This window comes from Oenanthe melanoleuca, chromosome 25 (assembly GCF_029582105.1).
Source record: "Oenanthe melanoleuca isolate GR-GAL-2019-014 chromosome 25, OMel1.0, whole genome shotgun sequence".
Taxonomy (NCBI): Eukaryota; Metazoa; Chordata; class Aves; order Passeriformes; family Muscicapidae; genus Oenanthe; species Oenanthe melanoleuca.
The window spans coordinates 3937866-3955181 of NC_079358.1; the positions used below are offsets into that span (position 1 = coordinate 3937866).

General features: G+C 59.6%; 1 protein-coding gene and 1 long non-coding RNA gene across 3 annotated transcripts; one reads left to right on the plus strand and one right to left on the minus strand.

Moving 5' to 3' along the window:
• Positions 1 to 262: 262 nt before the first annotated feature.
• Positions 263 to 7503, minus strand: LOC130262984 (uncharacterized). Its single transcript, XR_008842234.1, has 5 exons — positions 7466 to 7503; positions 2664 to 2796; positions 1858 to 2224; positions 1521 to 1655; positions 263 to 309 (listed from the first exon to the last, which is right to left on the minus strand). It is a non-coding gene; the product is annotated as an uncharacterized LOC130262984 (long non-coding RNA).
• Positions 6388 to 16948, plus strand: FLOT1 (flotillin 1). 2 transcript variants are annotated; one of them, XM_056510235.1, is made up of 14 exons: positions 6388 to 6690; positions 7220 to 7371; positions 7509 to 7825; positions 8749 to 8824; positions 8905 to 8995; positions 9906 to 10049; positions 10569 to 10688; positions 11232 to 11327; positions 11589 to 11741; positions 13412 to 13593; positions 14093 to 14138; positions 14524 to 14661; positions 15681 to 15836; positions 16455 to 16948. In XM_056510235.1, exons 3-14 carry the CDS (start codon positions 7783 to 7785, stop codon positions 16524 to 16526), a joined length of 1317 nt encoding a protein of 438 aa, XP_056366210.1. In that variant the 5' UTR covers positions 6388 to 6690; positions 7220 to 7371; positions 7509 to 7782; the 3' UTR covers positions 16527 to 16948. The 2 variants fall into 2 exon arrangements, with proteins under 2 accessions (XP_056366210.1, XP_056366211.1); XM_056510236.1 differs by having other exon boundaries at positions 6389 to 6690; positions 7605 to 7825.
• Positions 16949 to 17316: the final 368 nt, after the last annotated feature.

Sequence of the window (17316 nt, forward strand, 5' to 3'; positions counted from 1 at the left end):
TTTTAGAAAAATCCAGCTAAAAGTTTCACCTCTGTCCTCTCTAAGTTATCCCAGTTTTCCCCAGCTAGGAGCTGCACAGAAGTGAGGCAGGGGAAATCACGTCAGGGAACAGCTGTAGAGTTAAAGGCAGAAAGAGAAGACTTATCAGCAAAGGGCAGGAAAGGGGAAAGGTTTCAGAAAAGATTTTGGTGGTCTAATTAATGATCATTTCTGATTCCCAGTGAGAAGAACACAAACTCACAGCCAGTCAGAACTGACAGTCCCCTGCAGTGAGAGCTCAGTGCACATCCACAGAGGCAAGTCCAGTACCTGAAATAAAAAAAAAAAAAAAAAAAAGAACGAGAAGAAAAAGGTGAATTATTTTGTTTCCAAGTTATTTCCAGTTCTTAAAGCCCTACCAGCATTTGCTCTTGGTTTTGGTTGGGTGAATCCCAGGCAGTGGGAACAGGCCACGCCATCTGTTCACCCTGGCACAAGTGGTGCTTGCACAAAGTGGGACCAGAGGTGAAGGTCAGAGCCAGCCCTGCTTCTGAATTCCAGGATAAGTTTTACCAGCTGCCAAATGAGGGATTAAAAATACATAAGAATGAAACCAAAAGCATTAATGAGGCTCGTGGGATTCCATTACATTGCTGTCATAAAATTCATAAACAAGAGTTTTGAGCTTCTGATGAGAACAGTGCAGTTCTTCATTCGTATTAGTCACTGTGTGGGATTTGGGGTCTGCCTGGATTTCAAAGCCCTCATGGTGGCCCTGACACTGCTCAGGAGCTGGTAGGAAAGGAAAAGCACAGTCAGAGCTCCTGGCAGGCACAGGGCCACCATGAGGGCTTTAAAATCCCGAGATTGGATTGTGGAGGAATCATCTGGGACTTGGATTGTCCCTCTGGGTGATCACAGCCCAGTTTCTGTGATTTGTACAATTCCATACATTTGACTCCCAAAACTTCCCAGCCCGGGGGTTGAGCTGACAGGGCAGCACAAAGATTGTTCTCTGTGCAGCGCCCAGACTCGGGGCTCCCTCTCAGCTTTGCTAGTTCCCGTGAATTATCCCACGGCCCCCAATTATCTGCTCAGTTCCTGCTGCCATAACCTCACAGTGCCTCACGGAGGGTGGATATTCCCGTGCAGAGCTGCCCCTTGAACGCCAGCTGTGCCAGGAACGGGCAGAGCGTCCAAGGAAGCTCAGCAGCATCGGGACAGGGACAGGCATCTGTTCCAAAGAATTGGCTATCTAAAGCCCTCATCCCCCAGCCCCACCCATGTCCCTGGGGGCAGCTGACAGAGCTGCCTGGAGTCCAGCTGATTTAGCCCCCCTGAGCCGGGGCTCCAGGTGATATTTTCAAGCAGGAGAAGGCAGGGCCGGGGGCGCTCCCGCCCCGTGCCAAGGCAGCTCCCCGTGCCCACGGGAGGACATCTCTCCCTGCAGCAGCTCAGCTCCTTTCAGAGCCTCTGCAAGTTCTTTTCCCTCAGCAAAGGGTGCACATCCCTGCCTTCAGCACACCTCCAGTGGGACCCACCTGGGAAAGCTTTCCATCCCTTCTGCACTTCCAGCTGGCTCCCTGGAAACTCCCACCTCGTCCAAACAAAACTTCATCCCACCTGAACCTTTGATTTGAAGGCATCTCTGCAGGCTGTCAGTTGGCATTTAATAGCTGTGAGGGAAGACTGCCTTGGCTTTAGTGCTGCTGCTGCTGAACGAGGCCTCAGGCGGGAAGGGAAGGGAAGGGAAGGGAAGGGAAGGGAAGGGAAGGGAAGGGAAGGGAAGGGAAGGGAAGGGAAGGGAAGGGAAGGGAAGGGAAGGGAAGGGAAGGGAAGGGAAGGGAAGGGAAGGCAATTGGGGTGGACAGGACATACCTGGCAGCTGCCTGGGAGCTCTGGGAGGCTGGAACCAGGAATTGCTGTCTGAGCCCCTCTGCACGCAGCCCGTGCCGCCATCACCAGGACACGCCAGCTGCTCCCTGGGCTGCTTTTGGGCTGTCAGTGGCCTGTATCCAGGCTGAAGCATCTCCAGGAGCCTGCTCAGAGCAGCCCCTGGCCCGGGAGCCATGGGCAGCCCTTGAGCCGTGTCCGTGCCAGCGCCGGCCGGGCACCCAGCGCCCATCCCGGGCCGTGTGCTCGGCACGGGCAGGACGCTGCAGGCACAGCCCCTGCCCCGAGGGCCCAAGGACAAGAGGTGCTGGATGCCTTTCGGGGACTCCTGGCCTCCTCCTGCCCCTCGCAGCTGGGACACACAGAAACATCAAGGAGCATTGCTGGCACTGAGAGGGAGGCACTGAGGCCTCTGTGCAGCTCTGGGCCACAAAACCAACCCCAGTTTCAGCAGCTGCTTCATTTGGGCAACACTCACCTGCAGGAAATGCCACCTGCCACTCTCCAGAAGAACTCAGGCCATGCAGCAAGGGAAGCCTCAGAACCTGTCTTGCTCACTTCTCCCTACAAAGAGACATGGCAAGAGCAAATGTACAGCTGCTGGGTAAATCCTGGAAAGGGCAGGAAAATCAGGGGATGGGAAGATGCGGTGCTGTCATGCCAGCTGCCAGCCAGTTCTACCCTACAGCCGTGGCAGGGGCTGGTGTGTAAAGCTGCTTTAGCAGAATAGAACGAGCTGCAGTTTCCTTGCTGGAGCCAATGATTCCTTCCCATCCTTGGGAGTTTCATACCTGGGATGCAGAGGGCTCAGTCAGTCGGAGCACAGTCCAGGTAGTGCCAAGGTTGTGAGTTCAATTCTCCCACGGGCCGTGTCCTCGAGAGTCGGATTTCAGGAACCCTCTCAATCCCAGTATATCCTGTGACCTGGAAGCAAAGGGGAAAAGCCGCAACCGAGTTTTAATAAAAGAGGTTTTGCCATTGCAGAGCTTTTTGGAGTTGCAAAGCAAGGGAGAGGGGGAGCATCCCATCTGGCAGGTGAATGAGAAACAGCCCGAGCGGAACCGTGCCCGGCCCCGCCGAGCGGCTCCTCCCGCGCCCCAGCCCCGCTCGTTCCGCAGGGGTGCGCGGGCAGCAGCCCCGGGGCTGTGCGCGCACGGGAACGGGGAGCCGGGCGCTGCTCCGCGCTCAGGGCTGCGGGGCCTCCGCGGGACGGGGGCACCGGGAGCGCCGGGATTTGGGGCTCCAGGGCTGGCACGACGGCCCCCGCGCCCGGCCGGGTCCAGCCGCTCCGGCTCTCCGGCCTTTATTATGCGGCGCCCCGAAGCCCGCGGGGCGGGGGAAAGAGGAAAAGCGGGCACGGAGGATGGGAATGGGGGGCAGACGGGGCGGTCGGGGTGGGTGACCAAGGACCGAGGGCGGGGGGCGCCGGGGTGTGCGGGGCAGCGGGGACAGGGGAAGGGGCGCTGGGGGGGGGGAATGGGAGAGTGGAGGAAGGAGGGGAGGCGGAATTGTGGGGGGGGGGGGGGAACGGGAGCAGGGAGAGGGAACAGGGACAAGTGTGGTGGGAAGGGAATGGGAGGGTGGAGGAAGGAGGGGAGGATTGAATGAGGGGAATGGGAGCAGGGAGAGGGAATGGGGGGGGGCCCAGGGTTGGGGGGAAGGAAGGGTAGAAGCAGGAGCAGGAGAAGAAAGGAATAGAACAGGGTAGGGTAGGGTGTGTATAGGTAAGGGGGGCGGATGGGAAGGAACAGCGGGAAACAGCCAGGGGAGAAGGGACAGAGAGGAGGGACACAGGGATGAGAGGAGCAGGGAGGGCTCGGGCTGCGGAGGGAAGCGGGATGGGGAGGGAAAGGCCGGGGGCGGAGAGGGACGGGGGACCCATGAGGGGAACAGGAGAGGGGAGCGGGGTAGGGACAGGAGAGGGAGAATGGGGGGCACAGGTTGGGGGGGAGAAAGAAAAGAAAAGGAACACGGGGAGGAGGGAGGAAAGGTAGAGAGAGAAAGAGGAGGAGAGGCCGAAAGGGGAGGGAAAGAATCGGTTTGAGGAGGAGAGAGAAAGGCAAGAAAGGGAGAAAAAGAAGGGGAACACGAGGAGGAGGAAGGAGGGGTAGAGGGTTTGAGAGGAGGGAAAGCAGAAATCCAACCAGTCCCTGTGCGCGGAGCTCCAACGCAGCCACTGTCCGCAGCGAGCTCAGCCCGGGCAAATGGCGGCCGAGCCAATTACCTGGAGTTCAATCACCTCGGCCACGCCCCGCGCAGCCGCACCGAGACCCCGCGCACCTGTGCCGGGCCCGGCCCCGCCCCTGGATCACCTCACGGCCCCGCACCTGGATCCCCGCCCGGTACCGCCGTCGGTGCCGCCCTTGGTACCGCCCCTGGTTCCGCCCTTGGTACCGCCCCCGGTACCGCCTTCGGTACCGCCCCCGGCAGGACAGGACCCCGAAGCAGAGAAAGGCGTGTGCCCGCAGCCGCCTGTCGGCGCCTGCCCTACTCCCGCGCGCCCGCGGCGCCGCTGAGCCCACAGCCCGTGTCCGCACTCTCGGAAACGCCGCAGAAAATCGCGCCGCGGCGATCGCTGTCGGCGTCGCGCGCAGGCAGCCCCCAAATCACACTGGGGTCCTTGTTTTCCCGCCCTTTCTGCCGCCATATATAGAAGGTCAGGCGAGTACCGGCCGAGCCGCCATCTTGAGAGTGGCAAGACGTCACTTCCGCCCTTCTCTGCTTCCATCTTTAGTACTGGCAGAGGCCACTTCCGGCCCGGCTGCCATCTTTGTTGTGGTACCCGTAACGCCCCTCACCATCTCAATTTCTAAGTCGCCTGCCTGAATCCGGCAACGACGCCGAAAAGAGCTCCGGCCGACGCTCGAGCGGCGGCAGGCACGGGCGGGGATGCTTGCCTCGGCCGGGCTCCTGCCGCAAGCGGCATCCGCAGCGTGGCGGCAGTCCTACAGGGCAGCGTCCCGTCATCGGAAGGGCACGCGCGCAGCACCGCGCTGTGCCCACAGGACGGCAGCGCTGCCAGGGCGCCGGAGCGGCGGCGGCTGCAGTACCGCGCTGTGCCCACAAGGCGGCAGCACTGCCGCCCTTCCCACGCTCGCAGCCGCGGCCGCTCTCGCAGCCCGAACTCGGCGTCACCCTCCCCTCTATTCACACACACCCCCCGCTCCCCGCTCCATCCGGGCAGCGCCGGCGGGGACGCCGCTGCAATCCGGATCTCCGGCGAGGAGAACAGCATTGCTGCCCTGCCGGATTGAGAAATCCGATTCCTTGCAGAGATTGAGGGGATAGGGAGCTGATCCTCAGGCTGGCTTTTGGCAGCGGCAATCGGGTGAGGAGGGGAGAGGGGAGCTGCTCGGCAGCGGCTGCAGTACCGCGCTGTGCCCACAAGGCGGCGTTAGCGGCGGGTGCGCAGCCAGGGCTGGGGCGGGGCAGGGGCGGGGCTGGGGGAGCGTCCCAGGGGATGGAACGAAGAGGGACAGGGTCAGCGCTGGGCTAAACCCCCAGAACCCCCTAAAAAAAACCCCAAAATTAAAAAAAAAATTAAAAATCCAATAAAAACTTTAAAAAATCCCATCAAAATACCCTAAAGCAACCTTAAAACCCCCCAAAACACCCCAAAACCCCTTTAAAAACGGGGGACGGGGCCACGTGACACCCCAGGCAGTTACAAAGCCCAAGGGGCGGGGTTCGGTTTAGGGTGCATTGCTCTGGGCCTGAGCAATCGAGCCGAGAGAGATCGATCGGCAGGCATCACGAGTCGATCGCCGAGCAATCGATCGGCAGGCATCACGAATCGATCGCCGAGCGATCGATCGGCAGGCATCACTAGTCGATCGCCGAGCAGTCGATCGGCAGGCATCGCTAGTCGATCGCCGAGCAGTCGATCGGCAGGCATCACGAGTCGATCGCCGAGCGATCGATCGGCAGGCAGCGCTAGTCGATCGCCGAGCAGTCGATCGGCAGGCATCACGAGTCGATCGCCGAGCGATCGATCGGCAGGCATCACGAGTCGATCGCCGAGCAGTCGATCGGCAGGCATCACGAGTCGATCGCCGAGCAGTCGATCGGAAGGCATCATTAGTCGATCGCCGAGCAGTCGATCGGCAGGCCTCGCTAGTCGATCGCCGAGCAATCGCTCGGCAGGCATCACGAGTCGATCGCCGAGCAGTCGATCGGCAGGCATTAACATGGCCAGCGCTGTGCCGCGATGGGCGGGGCCTTGACTGTGATGCGAGGGGCGGATCCGCGGCTGGGACTCCGGGGGCGTGGCCGTCACTGTGACAAGGGGGGCGGGGCCGTGGCTGTGACGGGAGGGTCGGGGCCGCGGCAGTGACGCGGGGGGCGTGGCCGTCACTGTGACTCGGGGGCGTGGCCGTCACTGTGACGCGGGGGGCGTGGCCGTCACTGTGACGCGGGGGCGTGGCCGTCACTGTGACGCGGGGGGCGGGCCCGCGGCTGTGATGCGGGGGGGGCCGACCCGATGACGTGCGGGGCCGTGGGCGGAGCCCGGGCCGCTGACGTGCGGGCGCTAACGTGACAGCGCTTCCGGTTCGGGTGCCGGCGGTGCCGCCGCTCCCTCGGCGGGCGGAGTGTGGGGCTCGGGCACCCGGCGGCATCGGGGCGGGCGCTGGGGCCGCGCGGCGCTGCCGCTGCTGCTCCGGGCTGCTGCCGGGGCTCCCGTGCCGCCGGCCGTGCGCGGGAGGGCGGTGCGGGGATTTCCCCGCGCTGAGGGGAACCGGCCCCGGCGCCTCCCGAACCCGCCGCTCCGGCGCTGACAGGGAATTCTTTTCCAGCGTAGGCAGAGAATTCTTTACACCTGTAAGTAATTTCTGATGTGGCCGTGCCGCTTTGACAGTAGTTGAAATCCCTCTTCGTGCCCTTGCAGCGGCATTTTTGCACTAAAATGGAAATTTAGCCCTTCTGCCTGGGTCTGCTCACAGAATCACGGAATCCCAGAATGGTTTGGGTGGGAAGGCTCCTTAAAGCTCGCCCAGTTCCCCTCCTGCCATGAACAGGGACACCTTTCAGCAGCCCCGGGTGCTCCGAGCCCCGGTGTCCCGCCTGGATTTGGACACTTGCAGGGATCCAGCAGCAGCCGCAGCTTCTCTGTGCCGGACAGCAGCATTGAAAGGCAGAGTGAAGGTTCAGCCGGGATGTTTGTGTTGCACTTAACGTTCTATTGTGTGACAAAGGCGGCTTTCTTTTCTTTTCTTTTTTTTTTTTTTTTTTTTTTTTTTTTTTTTTAATTAAAAAGATGCCTTGTATTCTTGGAGTGTTGCATTCTACCTCTGCTGTTTTTCCTGCTAGTCTGGATCCTCTGCTTAGATTTTTTTTCTTCATTTTTCAGATGCCCTGGGTGTGGTGGATGTCCCGATTGAGGGCAGTGATGGCTTTCATGAAGAAATCTTTAAATGAAGACAGGATTACCCAAATATTTCCTTTCACTGCTGCTGTTCCTGGTGCATTAGAAGCTACTGCTTCAGTCTGAGGATGGAACAGGTACAGGGTTTTTTTTAACCCTGACCCTAACCCCTAACCCTAACCCTACCCCGGCTATCGTCTGGATCTCCCCAGACCCCGTCACTCCCCTCACCTCCCGTTTCATCCGTCGCTGAAATCGTTCATTTCCCATCTAGAATACGGAAATTTGAGCACAGCCAATAGAACGCCTGGGTATCAGTGACGTCACGGGTTACTAGGCAGACTAGAGCTCTCCTTCCCGCCCGCTGCAGCAGCAGCAACCAATGGGAAGGCGTTCTCGGAGACGTCACAGCTCCAACGCGGATGTGGCGAGCGCATAGGCTGCCGGGATCGGGGCGGCGGTCGCGGCTGCCGATTGATCCCGATCGGCTCCGATAGATCCCGATCGGCTCCGATTGATCCCGATCGATCCCGATCCATCCCCCCGCCATGTTCTTCACCTGCGGCCCCAACGAGGCCATGGTGGTGTCAGGTGAGTTCAGGGGGCTCGGGGGCTCCTGGGGACCCCCCAGAAAACTCCTGGGAACCCCAAAATCCCCCAAAAACTCCCGGGAACTCCTGGGGGTGTCCCCATGTTCCCCCCCGGGGTTTTGCGGTGGATTTTTGGGAGTTCAGGAGGGAATTTTGGGAGAGATTTTGGGAGGATGTTCAGGAGGGGATTTTGGGGGTGGGGGGGGGTTGGGTTAAGGAAGGGATTTTGGGGGGATTTTTGGAGAATTTTTAGGGGGTTCAGGAGGGAATTTTGGGGGGATTCTGATGGGAAATTTTGGGGGGATTTTTGGAGGTTTCACGGGCAGTTTTAGGGGGGGATTTTTGTGGGGTTCAGGAGGAGATTTTGGGTGGATTTTGGGTGTTCAGGAACGGATTTTGGGGGGATTTTTTGGGGGTTCAGGAGGGGATTTTTTGGTGGATTTTGGGGTTTTCAGGAGGGGATTTGGGGGGTGATTTTTCGATGTTCAGGAGGGGATTTTGGGGTGATTTTTGGTGGTTCAGGGGGCGATTATTGGCAGGATTTTTGGGGTTTCAGGAAGGGATTTTGGGGGGGAGTTTTGAGTGTTCAGAAGGGGATTTTGGGCCGATTTTGGGGTGGATTTTTGGTTGTTCATGAAGGAATTTTAGGGGTGATTTTTGGGGGTTTAAGAAGGGAGTTTTGGGGTGATTTTTGGGGGTTTAGAAGGTGACCTTGGGGTGATTTTTGAGGTGGATTTTTGGTTGTTCATGAAGGAATTTTGGGGGTGTTTTTTGGGTGCTCAGAAGGGGATTTTGGGGTGATTTTTGGGTGTTCAGAAGGGGATTTTGGGCGTGATTTTTGGGGGTTCAGGAAGGGATTTTAGGGGTGTTTTTTGGGTGCTCAGGAGGAGATTTTGGGGTCCCCCCATTCTCTCTTTCCCCCAGGTTTCTGCCGCAGCCCCCCGGTGATGGTGGCCGGGGGCCGAGTGCTGGTGATCCCGTGTTTGCAGCAGATCCAGCGGTGAGGAGGGGTCTGGGGGGGCATTTTTGGGGTTCTGAGGGGTCCCCCCAGGTTTGGGGTGACCCCCCGGGTGCCCCCAGGATCTCCCTGAACACGCTGACGCTGCCGGTGCGCAGTGAGAAGGTTTACACTCGGCACGGGGTGCCCATCTCGGTCACTGGCATTGCACAGGTACCCCAGAACCATCCAAAATCACCCCGAAATCACCCTGAAATCCCCCCAAAATCAACCAGAAATCCCCCAAAAATCCTCCCCAGAATCAGCCAGAAATCCCCCCAAAATCCTCCCCAAAATCACCGCAAAAATCACCTCAAATCACCCAGAAATCCCCCCAAAATCCTCCACAAAATCACCCAGAAATCCCCCCAAAATCACCCAGAAACCCCCCAAAAATCCTCCCCAGAATCAGCCAGAAATCCCCCCAAAATCCTCCCCAGAATCAGCCAGAAATCCCCCCAAAATCACCCAGAAATCCCCCCAAAATCCTCCACAAAAATCACCCAGAAATCCCCCAAAATCCTCCCCAAAATCCTCTCCAAAACACCCAAATATCCTCCCCAAAATCATCCAAAAATCCTCCCCAGAATCACCCAGAAATCCCACCAAAATCCTCCCCAGAATCCTCTTCAAAATCACCCAGAAATCCTCCCCAAAATCACCCAAAAATTCTCCCCAAAATCCCTTCCTGAACCCTCCAAAATCACCCCAAAATCCTTTCCAAAATCACCCCAAATCACCCCAAAATCCTTTCCCAAATCACCCCAAATCACCCCAAAATCCCTTCCTGAAACCTCCAAAATCACCCAGAAATCCTCCCCAAAATCACCCCAAAATCCTTTCCAAAATCACTCCAAAATCACACAAAATCACCCAGAAATTCCCCTAAAATATCCTTCTGAAACCCCAAAAACGCATTTTCTCCTCAAGATGCCTTAAAAGGGCACTGCCCTGGTGGTCCCCACCTAAGGAAGCGACTAATCTCTTAAAAGGGCAACGCCACAGTTACCCCCTTAAAGGGGCCACGCCCATTTTTGGGCGGCTGTGGGGGTGCCCAGGTGATGGCAGCCCCTCCCCTGCCCAGGTGAAGATCCAGGGGCAGAACAAGGAGATGCTGGCGGCCGCCTGCCAGATGTTCCTGGGCAAGTCGGAGAGCGAGATCGGCCAGATCGCCCTGGAGACGCTGGAGGGCCACCAGCGCGCCATCATGGCTCACATGACCGTGGAGGTGGGGCTGGGGGGGAGCCACGCCCCTCCCGGGCCAGCCACACCCACTCTGGATCCGACCAATCCCTCTGAGTTGCAATGGGACGTGGCTCCTTTAAGAAATCCCAGGTCTACTTAGAAGCCACGCCCACCCGCACTGTGTCCTTCCTTTGCTAGGCCTGGCTTCTTTTGGCCACGCCCCTTTGAGCCTCACCTCACTAAGTCCTGCCCAATTTGAACACCACCCCTTGGGTCAGGCCCAGCTAAACTCTGTCCTAGTTGAGCTCTGCCCCTAAGCCCCGCCCAATTCACACCTCACCTGTCATGCCTGGCCCACCAAGCACTGCTCTACTTGAGCCTGACCTACCTGAGCCACACCCCACTAAGCCCTGCCCAGTTTCAGCCTCACCCCTTGGGCCCTGCCCAATTAAGCCCTGCCCTGTTTGAGCCTGACTCCTCTAAGCCCCGCCCCTTTGAGCCCTGCTCAGTCAGGCCCCACCCCCTAAGCCCCGCCCAGCTAAGCGCCGCCTGCCCCGCCCAGGAGATCTACAAGGACCGGCAGAAGTTCTCGGATCAGGTTTTCCGCGTGGCCTCGTCCGACCTGGTGAACATGGGGATCTCGGTGGTGAGCTACACCCTGAAGGACGTGCATGATGAACAGGTGGGCACACCTGGCAACACAGCTGGGACCACCTGGGACACCTGGGCACAGCTGGGGGGACACCTGGGACACACCTGGAGACATCTGGGGACACCTAAGGACACCTGGGCACACCTGGGAACACACCTGGGGGGGATGGGACACACCTGGGGGGGATAGGGACACACCTGGGGATACCTGAGCACACCTGGGGACACCTGGGAACACACCTGGGGGGGACTGGGACACACCTGGTCACACCTGGGGATACCTGAGCACAGCTGGGGTGACAGGGACACACCTGGGGGGGATAGGGACACACCTGGGTGCACCTGGGCACACCTGGGGATACCTGAGCACAGCTGGGGTGACAGGGACACACCTGGGGGGGATAGGGACACACCTAGGGGCACCTGGAGGCACCTGGGCACAGCTGGGGGGACGGGGACACACCTGGGGGGGATAGGGACACACCTGGGTGCACCTGGGCACACCTGGGCACAGCTGGGGGGACGGGGACACACCTGGGCCAGGTGAGCCGGCGTGACCCGGCCTGCTCCCCAGGATTACCTGCGCTCCCTCGGGAAGGGCCGCACGGCGCAGGTGCAGCGCGACGCCCGCGTCGGGGAGGCCGAGGCCAAGCGGGACGCTGGCATCAAGGTGAGTCCCAGTATAAACCAGTATAACCCAGTATGGACCAGTGTAGTCTAGTATGGACCAGTATAACCCAATGCGGACCAGTTCATCCCAGTTTAACCCCGCAGGAGGCCCGTGCCCGCCAGGAGCAGGTCTCGGCCTGTTCCCAGTTCACCCCAGTATAACCAGTTTAACCCCGCAGGAGGCCCGTGCCCGCCAGGAGCAGGTCTCGGCCTGTTCCCAGTTCACCCCAGTATAACCAGTATAACCAGTTTAACCCCGCAGGAGGCCCGTGCCCGCCAGGAGCAGGTCTCGGCCCAGCTGCTCTCCGAGGTGGCCACGGCGCGAGCCCAGCGCGACTTCCAGGTGGCCCAGGCCGAGTGCGACGGGGCCGTGAGCGCGCGCAGGGCCACGGCCGAGCTGGCCTTCCAGCTACAGGTGAGACACACCTGGGCAGGTAACACAGGTAACATAACACACCTGGGCAGGTAACACAGGTAACATAACACACCTGGGACAGGGAAATACACACTGGGCAGGTAACACAGGTAACATAACACATCTGGACAGGTAACACGGTAAATGCACACTTGGGACAGGGAAATACACACCTGGGCAGGTAACACAGGTAACATAACACACCTGGGACAGGTAACACAGGTAACATAACACACCTGGACAGGTAACACGGTAAATGCACACCTGGGACAGGGAAATACACACCTGGACAGGTAACACAGGTAACATAACACACCTGGACAGGTAACACGGTAAATACACACCTGGACAGGTAACACAGGTAACATAACACACCTGGACAGGCAACATAGGTAACATAACACACCTGGACAGGTAACACAGTTGGGGGGGCTGGAATGGGGGCTGGGAACTCACCTGTCTCACCTGAGACACCCCCAGGACACCTGGAACCCTCTCCCGATGGATTTGTCACCTGTGTCACCTGTCCAGTGTCCTCTGATGTTTTTGTCACCTGTCCCGTGTCCCCAGTGTCACCTGTCCTGTGTCACCACTGTCACCTGCCCATGTCCCGCAATGAATTTGTCACCTGTCCCATGTCCCCTGATGCTTTTTTTTTTTTTTGTCACCTGTCCTGTGTCCTCTAATGGATTTGTCCCCTGTCCTCAATGGATTTGTCACCTGTCCTCAATGGATTTGTCACCTGTCCTATGTCCTTCCCCTGATGGCTCTGTCACCTGTCCCCATGTCCCCAGTGTCCCTGATGTCCCCATGTCCCCATGTCCCCAATGTCCCCATGTCCCCAATGTCCCCAATGTCCCCGTGTCCCCTGTCCCCGCAGGCGGCCCGCTCGCAGCAGGCCATCGCGGCGCAGCACGGGGAGGTGGCTCTGGCTGTTCCCGTGTCCCCAGTGTCCCTGATGTCCCCGATGTCCCCAGTGTCCCTGATGTCCCCAGTGTCCCCAGTGTCCCTGATGTCCCCGATGTCCCCATGTCCCCCAATGTCCCCCGTCCCCGCAGGCGGCCCGCTCGCAGCAGGCCATCGCGGCGCAGCACAGAGAGGTGGCTCTGGCTGTTCCCGTGTCCCCCATGTCCCCATGTCCCCAATGTCCCCGTGTCCCCTGTCCCCGCAGGCGGCCCGCTCGCAGCAGGCCATCGCGGCGCAGCGCGGGGAGGTGGCTCTGGCTGTTCCTGTGTCCCCAATGTCCCCAGTGTCCCTGATGTCCCCAATGTCCCCAGTGTTCCCATGTCCCCCGTCCCCGCAGGCGGCCCGCTCGCAGCAGGCCATCGCGGCGCAGCACAGGGAGGTGGCTCTGGCTGTTCCCGTGTCCCCCGTGTCCCCAGTGTCCCTGATGTCCCCCATGTCCCCAGTGTCCCCATGTCCCCTGTCCTCGCAGGCGGCCCGCTCGCAGCAGGCCATCGCGGCGCAGCGCGGGGAGGTGGCGCTGGCTGTTCCCGTGTCCCCAGTGTCCCCCATGTCCCCAATGTCCCCATGTCCCCGTGTCCCCTGTCCCCGCAGGCGGCCCGCTCGCAGCAGGCCATCGCGGCGCAGCACAGAGAGGTGGCTCTGGCTGTTCCCGTGTCCCCCATGTCCCCATGTCCCCAATGTCCCCGTGTCCCCTGTCCCCGCAGGCGGCCCGCTCGCAGCAGGCCATCGCGGCGCAGCGCGGGGAGGTGGCGCTGGTGGAGCGGGCGCAGCGGGCGCAGCTGCAGGAGCAGGAGGTCGGGCGGCGCCGCCAGGAGCTCGAGGCCACCGTGCGCAAACCGGCCGAGGCCGAGCGCTACCGCCTGGAGCGGCTGGCCGAGGCGCACAGGTCAGGCGCGGCCCCTTTAAGGGAGGCCACGCCCTCCTCTGGCTCGGTCTGGTGGGGTTTGGGAGGTCCAACCCGTTGCCCTTTTAAAAGAAGTGTTGCCCTTTTAAAGGGGACCCACCATTTTGGTAGGGCCGTTGCCCTTTTAAGAAAGGTGTTAACCCTTTAAGGAAAAGCTCTGGTGGGTGTCACCCTTCAGAGTGAAACCATTGCCCCTTTAACAGAAGTGTTGTCCCTTTAAGAGTAAGCCACACCCCTACCTTGGTGGTCCCACCAGTTTAAATGGAGCCATTGCCCCTTTAAGAGAAGCCCTGTGTTTTACAGTGAGTCAAACTCCTGGTGCTTAAAAGTTTTTTAAGAAGGGGCCACGCCCTCCCCTAGTCAGCTCTGGTGTAGTTTGGGTGAGGTCTACCCAAGTAGGGCCGTGGCCCCTTTAAGAGCAGCATTGCCCCTTTAAGGAGGCATTGCCCCTTTAAGAGCCGTGTCGTGGCGCCCCCTACAGGACGCAGGTGCTGCTGCAGGCTGAGGCCGAGGCCGAGACCCTCAAGGTGAGTCCAGGGGTCCCAGGTGGATTTTGGGGGTCCCAGGTGGATTTTGGGGGATCCTGAGACAATTTTGGGGGGTCCCAGGTGGATTCTGGGGGGTCCTGGGTGGAGTTTGGGGGGTCCCAGGTGGAATTTGGGTGGTACTGAGCGGATTTTGGGGGGTCCCAGGTGGGGTTTGGGGGTCCCTACTCCCATTTTGGGGTCTCCAGTGTCATTTTTGGGTCCCAGGTGACCGGAGCCGCCCGTGCCGCCGCCGTGGCCTCGCACCCTGTTTGGTGTCCCTGGTCCCATTTCTGATATCCCCAGTCCCTTTTCTGATGTCCCCAATCCCATTTTTGGGGTCCCTGATGTCATTTTTGGGGTCCCCAATCCCGTTTTTGGGTCCCAGGTGACCGGAGCCGCCCGTGCCGCCGCCGTGGCCTCGCGGGCTCGCGCCGAAGCCGCCGCGGTCGCCGCCAAGGCCGAGGCGTTCGGGCAGTTCCAGGACGCGGCCGTGGTGGATCTGGTGCTGCAGAGGCTGCCCCAGGTGGGGACACTGGGGACGTTCAGGGACATTTGGGGACACTGGGGACATTCAGGGACATTTGGGGACATTGGGAATGTTGGGGACATTCGGAACTTTTGGGGGATTGGGGACACTGGGGGGACGTTTGGGGGAATTGGGGACATTTGAGACAGCCAGGAATGTTTGGGGACATTGGGGACAGTGGGGGATTGAGGACACTCAGGGATATTGGGAGGATTTGGGACATTTGGGGATTGAGGACACTCAGGGACATTGGGGACATCTGGGGACATTGAGGACACTCAGGGACATTGGGGATATTGGGAGGATTTGGGACATTTGGGGACACTGGGGACATATTGACAAAAAATGGGGAAAATGGGGAAAAAGGGATTTGGGACACTGGGGACACTTGGGGACATTTCAGACAACCAGGAATGTCTGGGGACATTGGGGGATTGAGAACACTCAGGGACTGATTTTGGGGCTGATTTTGCGATTTTAGGGCCAGTTTTGGGTCTGATTTTGGGATTTTTGTTATTTTTTGGTTCCCAGGTGGCCGAGGCTGTGGCCCAGCCCCTCCTGGGACCAGTTTTGGGTCTGATTTTGGGATTTTTGGGATGTTTTGGTTCCCAGGTGGCCGAGGCCGTGGCCCAGCCCCTCCTGGGGCCAGTTTTGGGTCTGATTTTGGATTTTTTGGGATGTTTCGGTTCCCAGGTGGCCGAGGCCGTGGCCCAGCCCCTCCTGGGGCCAGTTTTGGGTCTGATTTTGGATTTTTGGGATGTTTTGGTTCCCAGGTGGCCGAGGCCGTGGCCCAGCCCCTCCTGGGACCAGTTTTGGGTCTGATTTTGGGATTTTTGTTATTTTTTGGTTCCCAGGTGGCCGAGGCCGTGGCCCAGCCCCTCCTGGGACCAGTTTTGGGTCTGATTTTGGGATTTTTGGGATGTTTTGGTTCCCAGGTGGCCGAGGCCGTGGCCCAGCCCCTCCTGGGGCCAGTTTTGGGTCTGATTTTGGGATTTTTGTTATTTTTTGGTTCCCAGGTGGCCGAGGCCGTGGCCCAGCCCCTCCTGGGCACTCGCCGGGTGACGCTCGTCGGCGGCGCCGGTGACGTCGGCGTTGCCAAAATTCCCTCGGAAATTCTGGATTTGGTGACGAAGCTTCCGGGGGCCGTGGGGGCCCTGGCCAAGGGGTCCCAGGTGAGATTGGGGGAGTTTGGGGGGTCCTGGGGGGATTTTGAGGGATCCCAGGTGAGATCTGGGTGGAATCTGGGGGATTTTGGGGGTCCCAGTGAGGATTTGGGGGGAATTTTGGGGGGTCCTGGGAGGGATTTGGGGGATTTTGAGGGATCCCAGGTGAGATTTGGGGGATTTGGGGGGCTCCTGGGGGGATTTGAGGGGTTTTGGGGGGTCCCAGGGGAAGTTTGGGAGGATTTTGGAGGGGTCCTGGGGGGATTTGGGGGTCCCAGATGAGGTTTGGGGGGGATCTGGGGAAATTTGGGGTCCCAGATGAGGTCTGGGGGGCATTTGGGAGATTTTGGGGGGTCCCAGGTCAGGCTGGGGGAGAACTGGGGGGTCCTATGGGGAATTTTGGGGGTCCCAGGGGGGATTTGGGGAGAATTCAGGGGGGATTTCGGGATTTTGAGATCGCTCAGGTGAGCTCTGGGGGGAATTTGGGGTTCCTGGGGGGATTTGGGGGGTCCCAGGGGGGAATCTGGGGAGATTTGGCAGATTTTGGGGGTCCCAGGTGAATTTTGGGGTGAATTTTGGGATTTTGGGGCGCTCGTGCCACCCCCTGTCCCCCCTTTGTCCCCTCAGGTGACGCCGACGGAGCCCGAGGCCACCGGGACGTCCCCAAACGTCCCCAAAATGTCCCCAAACCGTCCCTGAGCGCCGCCCCCCAGTGACACCAAAGTGTCCCCATATGTCCCCAAAGTGCCACCAACCCCCCAGAGCCACCGGGACCGCGCTGTGAACCCAAAGTGCCACCAAGTGCCACCAGCCCCCATGTCCCTTTGTCCCCAAAGTGCCACCAAAGTCTCCCAAAATTGTCCCCAAGGTGCCACCCCCAAATGCCACCATGTCCCTGAAATGTCCCTGAATGTCACCGTCCTCAAAATGTGTCCCTGTGTCCTTTAAGTGCCACCACCCTGGCATGTCCCCAAAGTGCCACCTTGTCCTCAAAGTGTCCCCAAGGTGCCACCACCCCCAGTGTCACCCTGTCCCCCATGAGCCATTCCCAAATGTCGTGTCCCCAACGTGTCCCCAAGGTGCCACCCCTGCAGTGTCAATAAAGTGTCCTCTAAGTGCCACCACCCTGCTGTCCCCAAAGTGTCCTCAAAGTGTCACCAACCCCTGCAGTGTCCCAAAAGTGCCACTAGTGCTGGCATCACTTTGTCCCCAAAGTGTCCCCAAGGTGCCACCATGTCCCTGAAATGTCCCTGAATGTCACCATGCCCTGTGTGTCCCCAAGTGCCACCCCTGCAGTGTCACCGTGTCAATAAAGTGTCCCCAAAGTGTCCCCAAGGTGCCACCACTGAATGCCACCCAGGCCCCAGAGGGACACAGGGACACCCTGGGGACATGGCTGACCCCAAAGTGACTCCCAGGTGACACTGAGGACCCTCCAGGAGGGGACACAGGGACCCTCAGGTGACCCCAATCCCCCCCAGGTGACACT